Genomic DNA, 16432 nt, shown 5'->3' with positions numbered 1-16432 from the left:
GCTATCAGGGTCCTTCTGATTTTTCAGCACAAAAGTGTACAATGAGATATTTATCAAAGGGTGGCTGGTTTACAAAAGAGTAACTTAATCAGGAGGGGAAATGCAGGTCAGATTACCATTTTGGCACTTTTTCAATCATGCACTGGTATTTAACTGCTGTCTTGCCCCCAGAACAAGACACCTCTGTATGCATAGCAACTGACAGAAGCCTCCAATTTGATTTCAGAATGGATCTGAACTCATGCATGCAGAGCTAACTTTAAAAGAGAGAGAGAGAGAAAATTAAAAAGGGAGTCTTAATAGAAAGCATTTTTTTTAAAAAAAGGATCCCTTTATTGTCAATTTTATTTATTATGATTAAGTTCTTTGATTTGCTTGAAAGGCACCCAAGAATAATAATTGTAATTTCAAACTTAAAAGATACAAATTGTACAGAATAAATAATACAAATAATTCTAACTAAACTTTATAGTAAAAAAATTGTCCTGCTTCTTGTCTCCTTAATTCTAAACATTATTTTAGTGCTACGTTCCATTGATCTCTACAGATTTGCTGTACTGCTTACTTTATTGTTTTCTCTCTATCTCTCTCTCTCTCTCACACACACACACACACACAATCTAAATTATGAGTGCAGCATATCTGTGTTTAAAAATACAGAGACAGACTTGTGAAATAGAATTGGATTGGACAATTTTCTTCTTCTTAAAAGCAAAGTTAGGATTGTAGATTAGGCCTTATTAAATGTGAGCTGTGTTTACACATGAGATCAAGTATGACAAAGAACATCATTGTATTTAAACTTGACCACAATTCTATACACACCAAGCTGTGGAGTTCTGCAGAGGTTGCTAACCTTTTACATGGTTAGCCACTGACATCTATGTATGCAACATTAGCATACCCACACAAATGTTGCAAAAACATATATCTAAGCATGTATCCATAAGATTACAATAATTATTCTCAATGCAACTTCCTAGGTTTGTGACTTTTCTTTATTTTACTCGTCTATTGTGTTTAAACCAGACTTTTTTGGGGTGGGGGACGGCTAAGAAATGCTCTTTTGCCATGTCATTATCGCAAAGACAGAGTGTTCACAGCCAGAAACAAGTTCTGATGCCTTATTTCTTGTCTGACTTGCAGTCTGAAATTTACTGGCCACAGCAAAGTGATGTTATCAAAAATTACTATGGGAGCCAATCATATAAATACAGTTAAAAAATAAAATAAAAATTGGGTGCATCAATATACTAATATATTTACATTAAATTCTCAGTAGCGTTTCAAACTTCCCAAGTACAAGTGTCGATCCAATGTCGCACAGGAGTCTATGTAGCAGCATTATATTGAAGATTGTCCCAAAATGTGATTAAAAATGCCATTGAGGGAAAGTAACAAAAGGTTTCCATTATATCTTTTAAATTCCTGCATAATATACCACTTTCCCATTCCAACCCCCACTTTTTTATAAACAACATTCCAAATTAAAGATACCTAAATACTGCAGTCCTTGGAAGTTCAAAAATGTTTTCTTTTTTTTTGAAACAAAAACATAGAGTTCCCTTTATAATTATTACGTACTACTTCCATGTAGAATTTGTTCATATATATGGACTCATCCATAGCTAATGTTTCTTACTTTCTAGCAGCTGGCTAAGTAGATCCTTGTAGGTTTTTAATTAAATATTGCCTTCATGGGAAAAATAAGAAGGGAACCAAAAAAATACAAATGCTTTAAAAGTCTGTTTAGCAAAATCAACAATTTAAAAAAAGAAACATTAGGGACTGCAATACACACCTGGAGGAATATGGCCAAGCCAACTGAATTTCTTCCCAAAATCCAGTTATACAAAGTTCCCATTTAAAATGGGGGTAAGATATACATAGCCTGAAAACTTTCCCATGGCTTCACACAGTTATCCCTGAGAGTTTCTTTTCACTCAGATTACTGCTGTGCTTAAAGTTCTGATTGGTGACACATTATTATAAGGCACTTTTATTTACAAAGTTCTCAAATATAAGACAGGCCTAAGAGTTTCTTATTCAAAGCCTTCAAAGGTAGCATTTCCTTTCATGTGTGCTGTTCCAAAACCTCCAAGTAGTCAGGTTCAGCATGCAGGTTGGCCTTTAGCTCAAAATATTCATTTTTAGTCTGTTCTAGTAAAACTTTTCTTGGCCGGGAGAGCATAAGTGTCTCCATCAGTTTTAATTCTTCATGAGCTCTTGGATAATGTACTTCCATCTCAGGATGTAGCTGAGCGATGCTTTTTCGAAGATACTCCGTTATCCCCAATTGTTGGAGTTCTCGCTCCTTCTCAAGAATATTCCTATACAATGAGCTTGTGTCCTGGAAGGACAAAAAATCAGCTGATTGGTCTGTAGCTTTGTACTTGACATTTGGACCCCCAGTAAGAGGAGAGGAGTGCTCCTTCTCTAAGAGACTTCGCCGAAGGTGTTTGCAATCGTTCCCCTCCTTATCATTCCTTTCATCTTGATGCTCTGCAAATTTGGAGTTGAAAGATGGGCTTCGATAAACTTGAACCATGGGGCTGATCATACGTTGTTCATACAAAGTTGAGGCTGGACGTTCGGTAGTATGGTGTGTTGTTTTATGACCATACATGCTGTATTGAAGCTGAACTGGATTGTTGTCCCGCATTTGTTCTTCGGTTTGTTTCTTTTTGTGCCGCCTCTGCCGATGTAGAACAAGAACAACAATGCCAGCCGCACAGAAAATCATTGTTATAAACACAATCAAGAGCCCCAGAATTAAAACAGAGAGAGGGATAACATCAGTGAGTGATCTCAGAATAGTGTCCGCCGTACTGGTGGTGGTTGATGATGTTGTGATGATTAGGAAGCTAGGATGAGTTGGGAGAGCTGGACTGTTCATTAAAGTGGGACATAACATATCACTGTTCAGAGATTTCAGCTCCTTTTTAGCTAGATGTCTTGGAGAGGTACAGAGAATTTCTCCCATCATTGTATTCCTATTTAGTTTTTGTATCCATTGTTGTAGCCCGACCAAATCACAAGTGCAATCCCAGGGGTTGTCTTCTAATTCAATTTGTACTAGTAGATCTAGATCATCTAAGAGATTTTTTATGGGCAAATGGGAAAACTGGTTGGTTTTCAAATTCAGCCTGGCTAGTGGAACTCCAGAAAAGATATGAGATGGTAAAGTTTGGAGGAGATTATTATTTAGGTACAGGACTTTAAGTTTTGGCATTGGACTAAAAGTACCTGGTAAAATCTCCTTGATGGCATTATATTCGAGGTACAAATACTCAAGGCACTGCAGACCTAAAAACAAATTACGGCTTAGTTTAGTGAGATGGTTGCCATTGAGATATAATTTTTGCAATTCAGTGAGATTTATAAAGGATCCTGCTTCTAACATCTCAATACGATTGTTTCCCAAATGAAGCATCTCTAAACTGTCATAACCCACAAGATCTGATTTCAGTAATGTCTGGATTATATTTCCAGCAAGAATCAGCTTTTTAGGATTGGGGGGAGGAGAACCTAAATCTGACAAGCTTTCAATGTTTTGTTCCTGACATTGCATCAAAATCCCTGAAAGGATATTGCTGGTGCATTGACAAGGTATAGGGCAATATACTCCGGGAAGAAGAGTAGCTGGTTTTGTAACATGGGGTGTTAAACTGGATTCCTTGGTGGGGGTTTTAAAAATAGGTATCACCTTGGTTGAGGAATGACTATCACTTATTGATGTTGTAATCACCAAAGGCAATGAGCCTGATGGAGAATCAAGGTCATTTGGGGGTGGAGTTGGACAAAGTGACTCTGTCTTTAATCTGCTTAAAATGTTACCTTTCAAAATGGGAGGGTTGTGGCACACAACATCCCCTATTATGGACTGAGGAGGCATGTTTTCTAACCAACTCTTTAACTCTAGTAGGTCACAATTACAGATCCATTTGTTATCTTCTAGCTGAAGGTCTAGGATTCGGCCAATGTGTTCTAAAAAACCGACATAAGGTAGTGTTTGTAGTTGGTTCCCTCGAAGATCCAGGTGTGTTAATGGAACAAAGCGAAATACGTTGGGAGGAAGAAATTCAATGGCATTGTCATTTAAAATAAGCACCTTAAGCCTGTTGAGCTTGCTGAAGGCACTTGATTCGATTATTGTGATGAAATTATTGTCTGCTTGAAGGAACTCCAGGTTTTCCAGTCCATGGAAAGTGTCTTCCTTAAGTATTTCTAAATAATTGTGGTTGATATGGAGTTGTTTAAGGAGACTTAGCCCATTAAATGCCCCTGGTTCAATGTCCACAATGTAATTAAATCCAAGATGCAATGTGATAGCATTGATAAAGCTGGCAAAATCGTTGACCTGTAACACAGTCAAACTATTGTTTAAAAGACTCAGTTGGAAAGGCCGAGATGGTGGAACATGTACTTGGGATATCTCCTTGATGCCTCTTTCTTCACAGCTTATAATTAAGATGCTGTCTTTTTCTTCACAAAAACACAATCTTTCACAAGAGCCAACAGTTGAAGATGATGCTAGTTCAGAATATAGCACATCACAAGCAACCCCCATTAAACTTAATGCGATTATCCAGAGCTTCATGGTAATCCAACAGCGTCTGAAAAGTACAATAAATTAAACATATTTTAGTTTTTCCTTCAACTTTGGTGGAAAAACAAACTATTAGCATGTTTTAGTATACATAAATCAGCTACTGGAAAAAAAAAAAAGCATTCTAATCCACCAAAATATTACAATCACTGTCTAGTCGGAAAACAGAGAACTAGTGGGTCATGCATTGCTTCTAATTTTCAAGAAAGTGTAGTTTATTCTTGAAAGGCAGAACCTTTATGGTAGAACAATGGCTTACTCCACATTGAAGAAGTCACCTTCTTCTGCTGAAGTGGGGTAATTGCTTTTCACACAATCATTCTTAGTGGATTTGAGGTTAAATACTTTTCAGCACCAAAGGCTGGATTCCCCTCCCCACCCCCAAATAAAGTCTCCAGTCCAACTTTCTCCAAAATAACAATCCAGAGGATGCACTGAACCTAACATCAATACCTAAGATGGGATAGGTCTGTTGCATGTCAAAGCAACATATTTGTTTGATGTCTTTGAAAAAATATATAATGTATAGGAAAGAAATGGCCAGCCAATTCACACATTCACATTTATGTATGCACATTATTTTAAGGCAGAAGAAGAAAAACAAATTCAATGTGTTGTATTCCCATAATCATGACAGTGTGATGATTTCCTTTGGGAATGCAATCATGCAGCTGTACTTCAGGTTTTTCATTTTAATCTTTTGAAAGTAGAGTGGGCAAAAAAGTGGCCAGAGGCCAGATCCATATTTTATTTATGTTCCACCACTGGTATGGCCTACCCTTATTTTTCCAGTGCAGCAATGGGTGGTATAATCCACTACCCACTCCCAGCCACGATAAAGTGTTCTCTTTTATCTACTTTGAAGTGCTCCTTCAAAGGGCCTGCTTTCTATCCCTGGCTATGATAAATCCTTCCAAGTGATTGGTTTACTATGCTTCATTCCAGATTAATGTCCTCTCCAGCTCTAATTAGACCCAACAAGTGACATATCCACTCTCATGATGGTTGGTCACTATCATGTATGGCATTCATTGTGGCTACTAGGATGCTATGTTCTTAGCTGGTCGTGTTGATGAAGACTCTTATATGGTCAGATTTCCTAGCTGATCTAAATAGTAGTTTATAAGGGTCATAGAATCCAGTCAGGTCTCCTGGCCACCATGTTTTCCCTAACTCTTCTGCTAGTACACCTTAGTTCCCTCAGGGCTCACCCTTTTAGTTTCTACCTGCTTGTATGAATCATACTAATCTTCAGTGTCAGCATACAGGCATAAGAATGAAGTTACAAAGTTCACATTTTATGAAGTTAACCGTCACTTTCTTACTTCCACAGTTTTACAGACCGTAATAGAACAAATGAGTGGGGGACCATGTTCCCTTTATTTTAATCATTACAACATTAATGTCGCTGTGTACAATAAAGCATAATGATGGGGAGCCAGGATCTGCATTAATTCAAGTGAGAGAAGGTGAGAAGGGGGCATGAAGGTATCCAATTGTGCAAACATCTGGGAAAAGAAAAAAAAATCTACCTCTGAAAGGAATTGGCAGGAGATGGTAAATGTGATTGGGCTGGGGTGCAGCCAGTGAAGTTTGCCTTCCCTACAACATTCAAGGAAGTGAGTAACTAGTCAAAGGCAGTAAAGGTTAAAGTCTGGATTGAACACCAAGCACACCTCACTGTGAAATCACTGCAATCCGGACTAGGGACAGATACAAGAACAGCTGGAGCCACATGGAAGACAAGTAGCTTAGATTGGCGTGCAAAATTACCCAGTGACTTCAGCAACAGATCTGAAATGCTTAGTTTTCACTGAGAATGAGGAATTGCTTGGATTTTACTGAATTAATTATCCCATCTTCATTATTTTTTAATAAATAACTCAAAATGGTGAACATACCTAATAGTCCTCCCTTCTCTTATTTTCCCCTTGATAACAACTTTGTGAGGTGAGTTGGGCTAAAAGTCAATGACTAGCAGCAAGTTACCCAGTTGGCTTTCATGTCTCAGAAGGGACTAGAACAGTCCCCTGGTTTCTAGATCAGCATCTTAGCCATTATACCAAACTGGTTGTGATGTGATTTGGAGGTGCTTTGGGGATTCACAAAAATGAAGTTAGAGAACCTAATGTGACACTTGGAATGCAGATTGTTCCTCTGTGATTTAAATAAATTTAAATTTGAAGTTACACCTACACTATATTCTAGAATACAAAATAACTATGGGGAAGGGAGAACTCAAAGATTAATGACATGCTTCATGTAAATCAGTGGTTGCCAATCGCTGGGCCGTGGCCCACTGGTGGCCCACGAGAAAATTTTGGTGGGCCACAGAGAAATGTCACCCCCCAGAGCAACCCACAAAGCAATTAATCTAGGCTGTGTGGGAACACAAGGCTGTGCTGCCCACATGGCCTGTGGGAACCCTCCACGCCCACTCACTCCTTACCTGGCAAACTTAACTGCTAAGTTGCTATTTTTCCTTTTTTTTTTTGACCACCAGCTGTTCTGCTGTGCCAGGAGATTTAGATTAGCTAGAAAGCAGGAAACCATTGGATTTCTTGCTTTCTAGCTAATCTTTATATCTTTGGCTCTGCTTTTAAGCTCTGCTTTTAAGCAGAGCCAAACCTCCCTTAGGACTGAAGCTTCTATTATTCAGTGCAGACTCAGGTAGCCGATGGCAGAAAGATAGATCTCTGAATGAATCTGTGATTCTGTGAGCAACTCAATCTGCCTGCCTGCTTTGCCTGATTTTGAGTAAAAGTTGTTCTTTTTTATAAAAAAAGTCAATATTTACATAAATATTTATAATATTTACATACAAGCCATTCCCAGCCAGTCACATGACCACCAAGCAACACCCACAAATTAGGCCATGCCCACAGAATGGGTTAAGAAATTTGTGTGTGTGTGTGTGTGTGTGTGTGTGTGTGAGAGAGAGAGAGAGAGAGAGAGAGAGAGAGAGAGAAAGAGAGGGGGGAGGGAGGGAGAGAGGTTAGATCAGATCATTCTCTCTCTCTCTCTCTCTCTCTCCCCCTCTCTCCCTCTCCCTCTCTCTCCCACCAATGTCAGCAAGCCACCGTCAGTCAAAATTCATATTAGTGGTCCTCAGGTTTTAAAATTATGAGTTTGGTGGTCCCTGAGTTCCAAAAGGTTTGGGACCCCTGATTCTAAACAGATCATTGAGCAAACCATTGCATTTTGGTTCTGTAGTTTTCTAGCTACCCTTCTAAATGCATTTTTCTAAAAAAAAAAAATTCTTAAGAGTATATTCTAAGCCACTAGATCAATCTAAGAAAGACTTCAGCTTTGCAGAATAAAGGAACATTATTCTTATTATTAAGAAACAATAACAGGGGCTGGATTACATGTTCACGGTTATTGGCATAAACAGAACGCTGTCCTAAAGAGTATCATCCTTGAGAATTCGTATATAAAATTTAGTGATGGTATATAATCAAAGATGTAGTAGAAGAATTGAGTCAAAGAAGAAACAACAACCAAATAAAAACTGGAGAGAAAAATACTAATAAAGGAGACTATTTGTAGCTCAAGATTGAAATGGGGGGGGGGGTGTTTCATGGTGTTCTCTGAGCTTGGTTGTTTTGTTACAGATGTTTCATTACTGAAGCCATGTTACCTTGTCTGGGTAACAAAATGCCAGCAAGAAAACAATCAAGTTCAGAGAGCACCAAGGACACTCAGAAAAATACTTCTAAATAAAACGTTGATTTTGTCCTCCTCAAAGGAACATTTGATTCTTTACTAGCATAGCCTCCTATTTCTATGAGCACTAGGATTGACATTGGAAGAAAATCTATTGTATTGTTTTTCTGGTAAAAATTGTGTGGTCCATCATACATTGAGTAGAAATATGGTCTATCTAGATTTCCTGCTACAGATGGTTGAAGAAAACATAGACAGTAGTTAAATAAACTAACTTTTAAAAGAAAACTCGTTATATGCACATGGTGGCATTTAGTCATTGTGTTTCATTCTGCAACTATAGTAACTGTTTACTTTATAGCAAGTAATGCTAATCAGACTTCCTTGTATTATCCTGATTCTCTAAAACTAGGACCCCCAAAAGGCAAAAAGCTGCAAACTTCAATATATCCCGTAGCACTATTTTATAGGCCTATATATAGAGCAGTGGTCGGGGAACAGGGGTAAATTACCCCAAATGGGGTAAAAGTGAAAATCTGGGGGTAATGAGGAGGTTGCGCTGGCCAATGGCGGAACTATCGGCATAGCAGCAGTTATTACGGTCCATTATAGCACGGACGGCCAGTGTCAGCGTGTGTCAGTGTCACCGCATCCTCCTTCTCTGCTCTGCTCCCCCCCCGCTCTCTTACGTGTATGGCGCAAGCGCTGTAGAGAGAGCGGGTACTGGGGGGTCATCTGGCTACTGACTACTCTAACCAGACGGAGCGCGTGCCGGAGAGGGAAGGGTGGGGGCAGGGGGCGAAGGCGGTCGGTCTGAAGCTTTCCGGGACAAGCCTAACTTGAAGGCGAGGGGTGGCGGAGCGCGCACGTGCCAGCGCAGCTGTGGGCGAGGGCGCTGGAAGGCCGCCCGCTGCCGTTAACCCAAACGACTGCTGCCGCGCTCGGCTCTCTTATGGGAGCATCTCAGTTTACACGCCGTTTTTAAAGTGCCGAAGTCTAAACCGCGCGCCCCGACTGACGTAGCCCCAGCGCTGCCTGCCGCGAGCTCGCAGCTCCTGCCGCTGCACGCCGGAGGTCGCGTTTGCTTCAGCCAGCCAAAACTCGCGAGCTGGACTGAAACCGGGAGGCGCGGGGGGAGACGGGGAGGACAGGGAGGGCTTCTGGCGCTGTCGCGGTTCGTGTCTCTGGAGCCCGCGAAAACAAGTCGGGGCGCTGAGAGGCCGGCGAGCAGGTTCCCTCCTCCCCTCTTCCCTCCCTGGCGGCTTTTTGTGCCAAATGGGAAAAGGTCGGTTTGGCTGGCAGCATCTCAAGTGTCCGAGGCGATGGCCATTTGCGCAATTAAGGCGGCTGAGATAAAAGCTTGTTTTCTTCCTGCTCCCCACCCATCTCTGGAGCCACCTGGAGTAGTTTGCCTTACTCGGATTGCCAATTTTCCGCGCTCTCTCCGCAGACGCGTCTATAAAAGTTGGAAGGTGGCGCGAAGTCAGCAGGTGCAGCCACAGAGAGTGCAGTACAGAAGAAGCCTGCTCTGTCATCCAAAGAGATTCGCATTACAGAAGCCCCTCGAGCTGCACGTTAGGAGACGATTCCTAATGCTAAGTTTCCTCCCCTGAACGATCAATTAGCCAGAGAAGCGGTGGGATCCCCTTTACTGGCTGGGTTCAAGCACAGGCTGGAGGCAGTCACTTGCATTCCTTTGCATTCCTGACAGAACATAAAAGTTGACTTCTGTGGCCTAAATCGCTTTTTTTTTTTTACTGTCAATATTTTTATGAAACTTTCTGAATTGCTGAGCTGAAGTGTTTTGACATGGAAGTTTGTTGTGCCTATTGCCAATTTGAAGACAGTCTCTACTGCCTTTGTTTTGAATAGAAATTGGCAATAGCCACAACAAATTTATTTATTTATTTGATTTGTCAATTGCTTACAAGATAATAGGTATAAGTATAAACATAATTATGAATACATGAAATGGATACATATAAGAAAATAAAAGGAAACAATAGGACAGGGAAGGTAGGCGTTGGTGCACTTATGCACACCCCCTACAGACTTCTTAGGAAATGGGTGAGGGACTGGTGTATTTGAATTCAAAATGTTATTGGATGTATTATTTCCTTACTTTCAAATCAAGGGGGTAACGTCTGCGTTTATAAATTTTTTGGGGGGTAAGAGGTAAAAAAGTTCCCTGACCCCTGATATAGAGCCTCGGTGGCACAGTGGTTAGAGTGCAGTACTGCAGGCTACTTCTGCTGACAGCCAGCTGCCTGCAATTTGGCAAATCGAATCCCACCAGGGTCAAGGTTGACTCAACCTTCCATCCTTCTGAGGTAGGTAAAATGAGGACTCAGATTGTTGAGGGCAATATGCTGACTCTGTAAACCACTTAGAGAGGGCTGTAAAGTACTATAAAGTAGTATATAAGTCTAAGTGCTATTGCTATTTCTATACACCTCAAATTCAGTGGAATATATTCCTTGGTAAGCCTAAACTGAATTACAATAGCTTTTTTTTTTTCATCCAAGGTAAATCATTTGCAGAGTTCAGGACTGAGAATAAATTATTATGAAGCAATGAAGCTGCTACCAAAGGACTTGAGAAAATTCACTGTTTATAGAAGCATAAGAAAGCCTCTGTGTGAAAGGGTTACCTATATGTGGGGTAACTATAAGGGCACTTTATAGCAATTAATGCTAATATGGGGATAATAGCTCAAGAAGGACTGGTCAATATTAATTGCTGAGTATATTGGCAACCAAACTGAGGAAGGGAACGGAAAGATGAGCTTGTCAAATTGACAGTGAAAGGTTTCTTGATGAGAAAGGTATGATCAAAGCAGCCCTACCTCCAAATACCACTGAATAAAGGTTGCAAATTGTAGTTGAATGATAGGGAAGGAAAGTAGAGGGAATAGATATACTAAAATTAAAGAGAAACAGCTGGATAAAGCACTTGCTGTGTGATTAAAAATAAACAACCATCAGGTCACCAATAATTAGAAATGGTGTGGGATAGCAAGGAGAATTGTCCACAGAAATCAATGGAGAAACCAATGATAATAATGTAGATGGTGTTGGGCACCCCAGCATATCAGGCAGGGGTGGGATTCAGCTGGTACGGACCAGTTCAGATGAACTGGTAGTTCCAGCGATCGTTTGGCCCTGCCTGCCCACCCCTGCGCTATCCTGTCCTATGTTTCCTTTGTCTGAAGCCCAGCAGATTGGTGTGGCAGCGCAGATTGCTGTGCCTCAGCTCTTTTTACTCACCCGGGGCTGAAGGAAAAGGTACGTTTTCTTCCTATGTTCAAATGCGAAGCATGCGTCACCGAACCAGTTGTTACACCAGCTGAATCCCACCACTGATACCAGGTCTGTCTGTGATGGAATCTCCAGCTAGATTGGAGGGAGGTGTTGAGAGGAGATCAATGTTAGAGATTTTGCACTGCAGAAAGCAGCACTAGTCTGACCTCCTCCAGAATCCTTGAACCCTTATCTGATCATTTCCCAGGGAATGGGGGTGGGTTGATCACTAGCCCTAAAGCTTCTGTTGAGACTATTGACAGGTGGTTCTGGTTGTTTTCACCTGAGACAATCCATCATATTCTCCCTGAGCACCAAAAGCTACCTTGTCTACCTTTGGATTCTTATTTAATAGGAAATGTATTTTAAACAGCTCAACAGAAGTAAATTCAAAAAGAAATGAATTTCATTTTCTTAACAGTGCCTTTTAGAAGAAAATGATTGTGGCAGCCCTGCAGGATAGTTCAAAGTGCATGCAACATATCAGTCTCTCAATTGGTTATATTCAACTCTAGATGTCTATGCAGATTCTCAGTCATCCAGTCATGGTTGTCCCAAAGGTGTTTTTTTCAAGAGGCACCTGGATTTTCTTTGTTCTTCCTTGAAGATGTTTCACTTCTCATCCAAGAGGCTTCATCAGAATGGCAGAAGCTTCTTGGATAAGAAGCTAAAAGTCTCCTGGGAAAAGCAAAGAAAGTCCAGTTGCCTCTTGAAAAAGAACCTTTGGGACATTAAATTCTATGACTTTCTAAAGATACTCTATATAAGAGTCAGTTTGGTATAGTAGTTAAGGCATCAGATTGCAAACCTGAGACCCTGAGTTCTAGTCTCTCCTTAGACACAAAGAGAACTGGGTGAACTTTAGGCCAACCCCCTTTCTCAGCCCTAGTAATCAAGTAATGGCAAATCAATCTTCCCAAGAAAATTGCAGTCTTTTCCAGGTAGCCACCAGAAGTCCATACTTAACCAGAGGCACAAATAAATAAATACATTTTCTAGACATATTTCATATCCCTTTCTCAGGTTGGAGGCTAGGTTGATTTTTTTTTTAATACTATCCACTTGTTTCTATTTTGATGCTGGAGGTTAGTCTTCAAAAATGAATTTCAAGATGGAAATATAGGGGGGTGGGGGTTGTTTTGTTTTTGGTTTGTTTTATCCCAAATACAAAGGCACAGTGGAAAAAGAGAGAGAGAAAGAGATGCAGAGAAAATAATAGTTGTACAACACAGCCCAGAGTTAATTTTGCAACCCAGCAGCAGAACTGCAGAACTGAGGCTTTGAGTCAAACATCCATCATGCACTTCAGGTTGCATCAATCTATTTAACTGGTCCCCATCATAGGAAAATGAACTATGCATACAGTTTCAGGGTCTCCTTGTAAATGTTGAAAGGAACATTAAAAATGAAGAAATAATTCTATGTCAATTATGACCCAAAGCTAGAGGAAGTAATCAAGAGTGGAAAAAAAAATAGACAGAAAGGAGACATGCAAAGGGACACGTGTGGGATTGTCAACAGTGTCATTAACTTCAGTCTACTGGGTAGATGGGATAAAACTGCTGCAGTACTTTGGCTAACATGAGTTATAAAACTGTAGTTTCAGGCATGAAAAGTAGTGAAGGATGCATCTTCTTAAATTTACACTTTTAAATGTGAAGAATAATTTACGGTTGCAAACATTGGCTTTCTTTTTATCCAATGTGCTTGTTGAGCATCTCCTATTGTTTTATAGCAGCAATTTATGAAGAGACAACTTTTCAAAGGGAAAAATTGCTAAGCAGAAAAACAAAAAAATATTTCAGACACGTCAGGCAAGTTTATTTTTTTTGTTTTTTTGAGGCAAAGGAGAGACCAATTCTTTACTACAAAGCAAGCAAATCAAAGCTACTCTACTAGTGAACAGCGAGTGTGCTTAAGACATTCTTTCTTGGAATAATTCCCAATGAATTCAGTTTGGATTACTCCCAGGTGGTGACCATCCTCTGTTTGAAAACTTGCTATTGGAGTTGAGGAATCAACTTATTGTTTTAACTAAATATAGTCTATCTCTCACTTAAGAAAACAATTTGACATGGAAAGGAATGTTATGTGTAAATGTAATTGTTCCTCTTTCACTTCACCACAAGCATGTGCCTGATCTCACAAGGCTCACAAGTTTAGAAAAAGCCTCTTCTATGTAAAGACCACTTAATCTGTTGCTTGTGCATTGATTGAGTTGATTCAATCAAGATGATTTGCGGCAAACGTTTCACGCAACTGCAATGAAGGTTACTGAAAGTCACACAACTAAACAGTGATGGAGAAAGAACTATTAGTTTTGAGAGTTTGGGGTGGTGGTGGTTCTAAGGGCATTTGGTTTGTTAGCTATGACAGGAAATAACATGGTAGACTGCATGTATCCTTTTTCCACAAAGATGCTCTTATGGTTATATATTGGCTGCAGTCTTCACACATTTACTTAAGAGTATATTCCAGGAAATCTGGTAGGTCTTCTGAATAAGCATGCATATTATTAAGCTGCTGATCTGAATTTACTTTGAAAGTTTTTTTTTAATTGATGTGGTTTTTCTTTTATTCCTTGCAGAAAATTTTCTTCGTGAGAGTATATGGACATTTAGCAAAACTAATTAAATTGGTTTTACAGTTATCAACTGCTCTAAGACATTGTAAACATCCGGAGACCTTGGTGCTCTCAGAGCTCAATTTGCTTGCAGACATTTCCCACCTACATAACATCAACAGTGTTAATAATAAATAATGTTACCTAGTTGGGTGATGGAACATCTGCAGGCAAACAACCCAGCTCAGAGAGAACCAAAGAGAACCAAAGAGAACCAGAGAGAACCAAAGACTCCCCTGTTCCACATATATTCCTTTATATTGGAATATTTTAGAGGCATATTAATGGTTTAAGTAGTACAAGTCTCAAGATTAACAGAGTTTACCCCTAGGTAAATATCTACAGTATTATAATTTCAGTGTTTCTAAATATATTTCTTAACTTACTAATCTTTTGGTTTATTTTCATTTACACAAGAATCCATACACAAATATAGGATACCTTTTGAAACAAAGGAATTAATATCTTGGTTTAATCTTGGTTTAATTTAAATAATCATGGTTGAGTTCCTTCCACCAACTCCACCATCTCAGACAGGTGAGCAAGAGACTGCATGCAGACCCAGGCATTCAAAGTGTCTTGCTTCCTACCACTCCTTGATCACAAAGTATTCACTTGCAATATCCAATATTTGTACCTGGCAATCTAATTTCACCAACACTGCTTCTTGGATACTCTTATCTACATCAAAATCTTTGGTTTATTTCTTCATGTATTATTTATCTACTCTTTTCATAGGGGAAGAGAACATTCTACGCATGGGATTATAATCTTGGGCAGAATTAAGGTAAGTAAATCAGTTTGGGTTGTTTTCAAATATATATTCAAATATATACAAATATATATTTATTTATTTATTTGGTGGGTGAAAGTTTCCCATCCTTGTTTTCTCAAATGGAGAGCATTCCCATGTTAACTATTGCCATACTTTCTTGAGCATACTGCAATCTGTCAGTCTTTTATTCACAGTTTGTCTCTGCAGAAAAAGACTTAGCGCTTATGAAAAGCATAGCTCAGGGTTTTTGTTTTAAATTAATCTTTCTACTCTTTGAATACACTCCAGTCTTCCAGAGACACTGGTAATACAACTGTACATTAAAGAAAATGCCTGATTTTATGCGTGTGTGTGTGTGTGGCATGCAATTGTTTCTTGTTAATACTTTCCCCTCACCAACCGTACATCTCTGTAACCCTCGCAGTAGCTAACCTCATATTATAAATGTACCGAGCAGAAGGCATGCCAAGTGACATCAATTAATTTAATTAACATTGCAGGTTACAGAAACGTGACTCATAACTGGCTGATTTGTATTTTAATTGAAGCAATACGTCTCTTCCCTCGCCCCGCAAATTGCCCGAAATAAGCGGTTCCATTTCAAGCATGAAAGGAGAGCAAACGAGTTCGAGGGAAATCTAACCATCTTCCGGAGGAGTTCCCCTAACTTGAGTCGATTTTGCACAAAACGTTGCACCTACAGCAAAAAAAAATAAAAAGAAATCCTCTTCGTGGCAAGGCTCACAAACCCATCTGTTCCAAGCAACGACTAAAAAACAAACAAACAAACCTCCACAAGATCATCCAGCGAGTCCCAAATCCAGATTCTCCTCTTGGGTTTCCTTTAAGCGAGAGGGCATTATTTACAACCTAGGCAAGATCCCACGAAGCCCAAAGTTTCGGCTAACAAACGAATCTACCTTCGTTAGGTCTCCGCCTTGCTCTGCCCAGCTCTACAATTAATCATAGCCGACTGTTAGCTTTTCTTTGCAAACTCTCCCTTTCCACGCGTGTCATTTCCTCCCTCCCCCAATGCTTCTCTTCGAAGCTAAGCTTCTCCTTTCTACTTTAAATGCTCCGGCACTTCATCCACGCAAGACACCCTTCCTCTCCTCCTCCACCCCCCCTAAAAAAAAAAAAAAAACCCGAGGGAATCCGAAGACATCGCCCCGTTAATGACTTTGTTCTGCTCTTAGTTACCGGCAAAGAAGGGAAAGAGGAAGAGAGATCCCGTCCCTAAAGGTGCTCGTACCACAAGAAACGCGGTTTCCTTACTTAATCGCCGGAGAGAGAACGCGTCCTTACCTGCACAGCAGCTACACCCACTGACAAAGTCGGTTATGGCACAGGATCGGCCGTTCCGAGAGAAATCCCTTCCCTTCTCCCGAAACGCAGACTTTCCTTCCTTCCTTCCTTCCTTCCCTCCTGTTTTGTTTCCGCCCCGTTTCCCCCACCGAGAA

The 16432-nt window shown here is 40.1% G+C and overlaps 1 protein-coding gene across 6 annotated transcripts; it reads right to left on the bottom strand.

Moving 5' to 3' along the window:
• Positions 1 to 320: 320 nt before the first annotated feature.
• Positions 321 to 16408, bottom strand: SLITRK6 (SLIT and NTRK like family member 6). 6 transcript variants are annotated; one of them, XM_087937999.1, is made up of 3 exons: positions 16278 to 16408; positions 11542 to 11667; positions 321 to 4616 (listed from the first exon to the last, which is right to left on the bottom strand). In XM_087937999.1, the coding sequence occupies exon 3, from the start codon at positions 4598 to 4600 to the stop codon at positions 2075 to 2077; it is 2526 nt and encodes an 841-aa protein (XP_087794125.1). In that variant the 5' UTR covers positions 4601 to 4616; positions 11542 to 11667; positions 16278 to 16408; the 3' UTR covers positions 321 to 2074. The 6 variants fall into 6 exon arrangements, with proteins under 6 accessions (XP_087794125.1, XP_087794126.1, XP_087794123.1 ...); XM_087938000.1 differs by lacking the exon at positions 16278 to 16408 and adding an exon at positions 16173 to 16267; XM_087937997.1 differs by lacking the exon at positions 16278 to 16408 and adding an exon at positions 15763 to 16067.
• Between the last annotated feature and the right edge of the window lie 24 nt (positions 16409 to 16432).

The sequence above is a fragment of the Pseudonaja textilis genome, chromosome 8, assembly GCF_049901715.1.
Source record: "Pseudonaja textilis isolate UNSWEBS1 chromosome 8, rPseTex1.2, whole genome shotgun sequence".
In the NCBI taxonomy this organism is placed as follows: Eukaryota; Metazoa; Chordata; class Lepidosauria; order Squamata; family Elapidae; genus Pseudonaja; species Pseudonaja textilis.
Note: the sequence above shows the minus strand (reverse complement) of the source record. Positions and strands in the feature narration are given on the sequence as shown.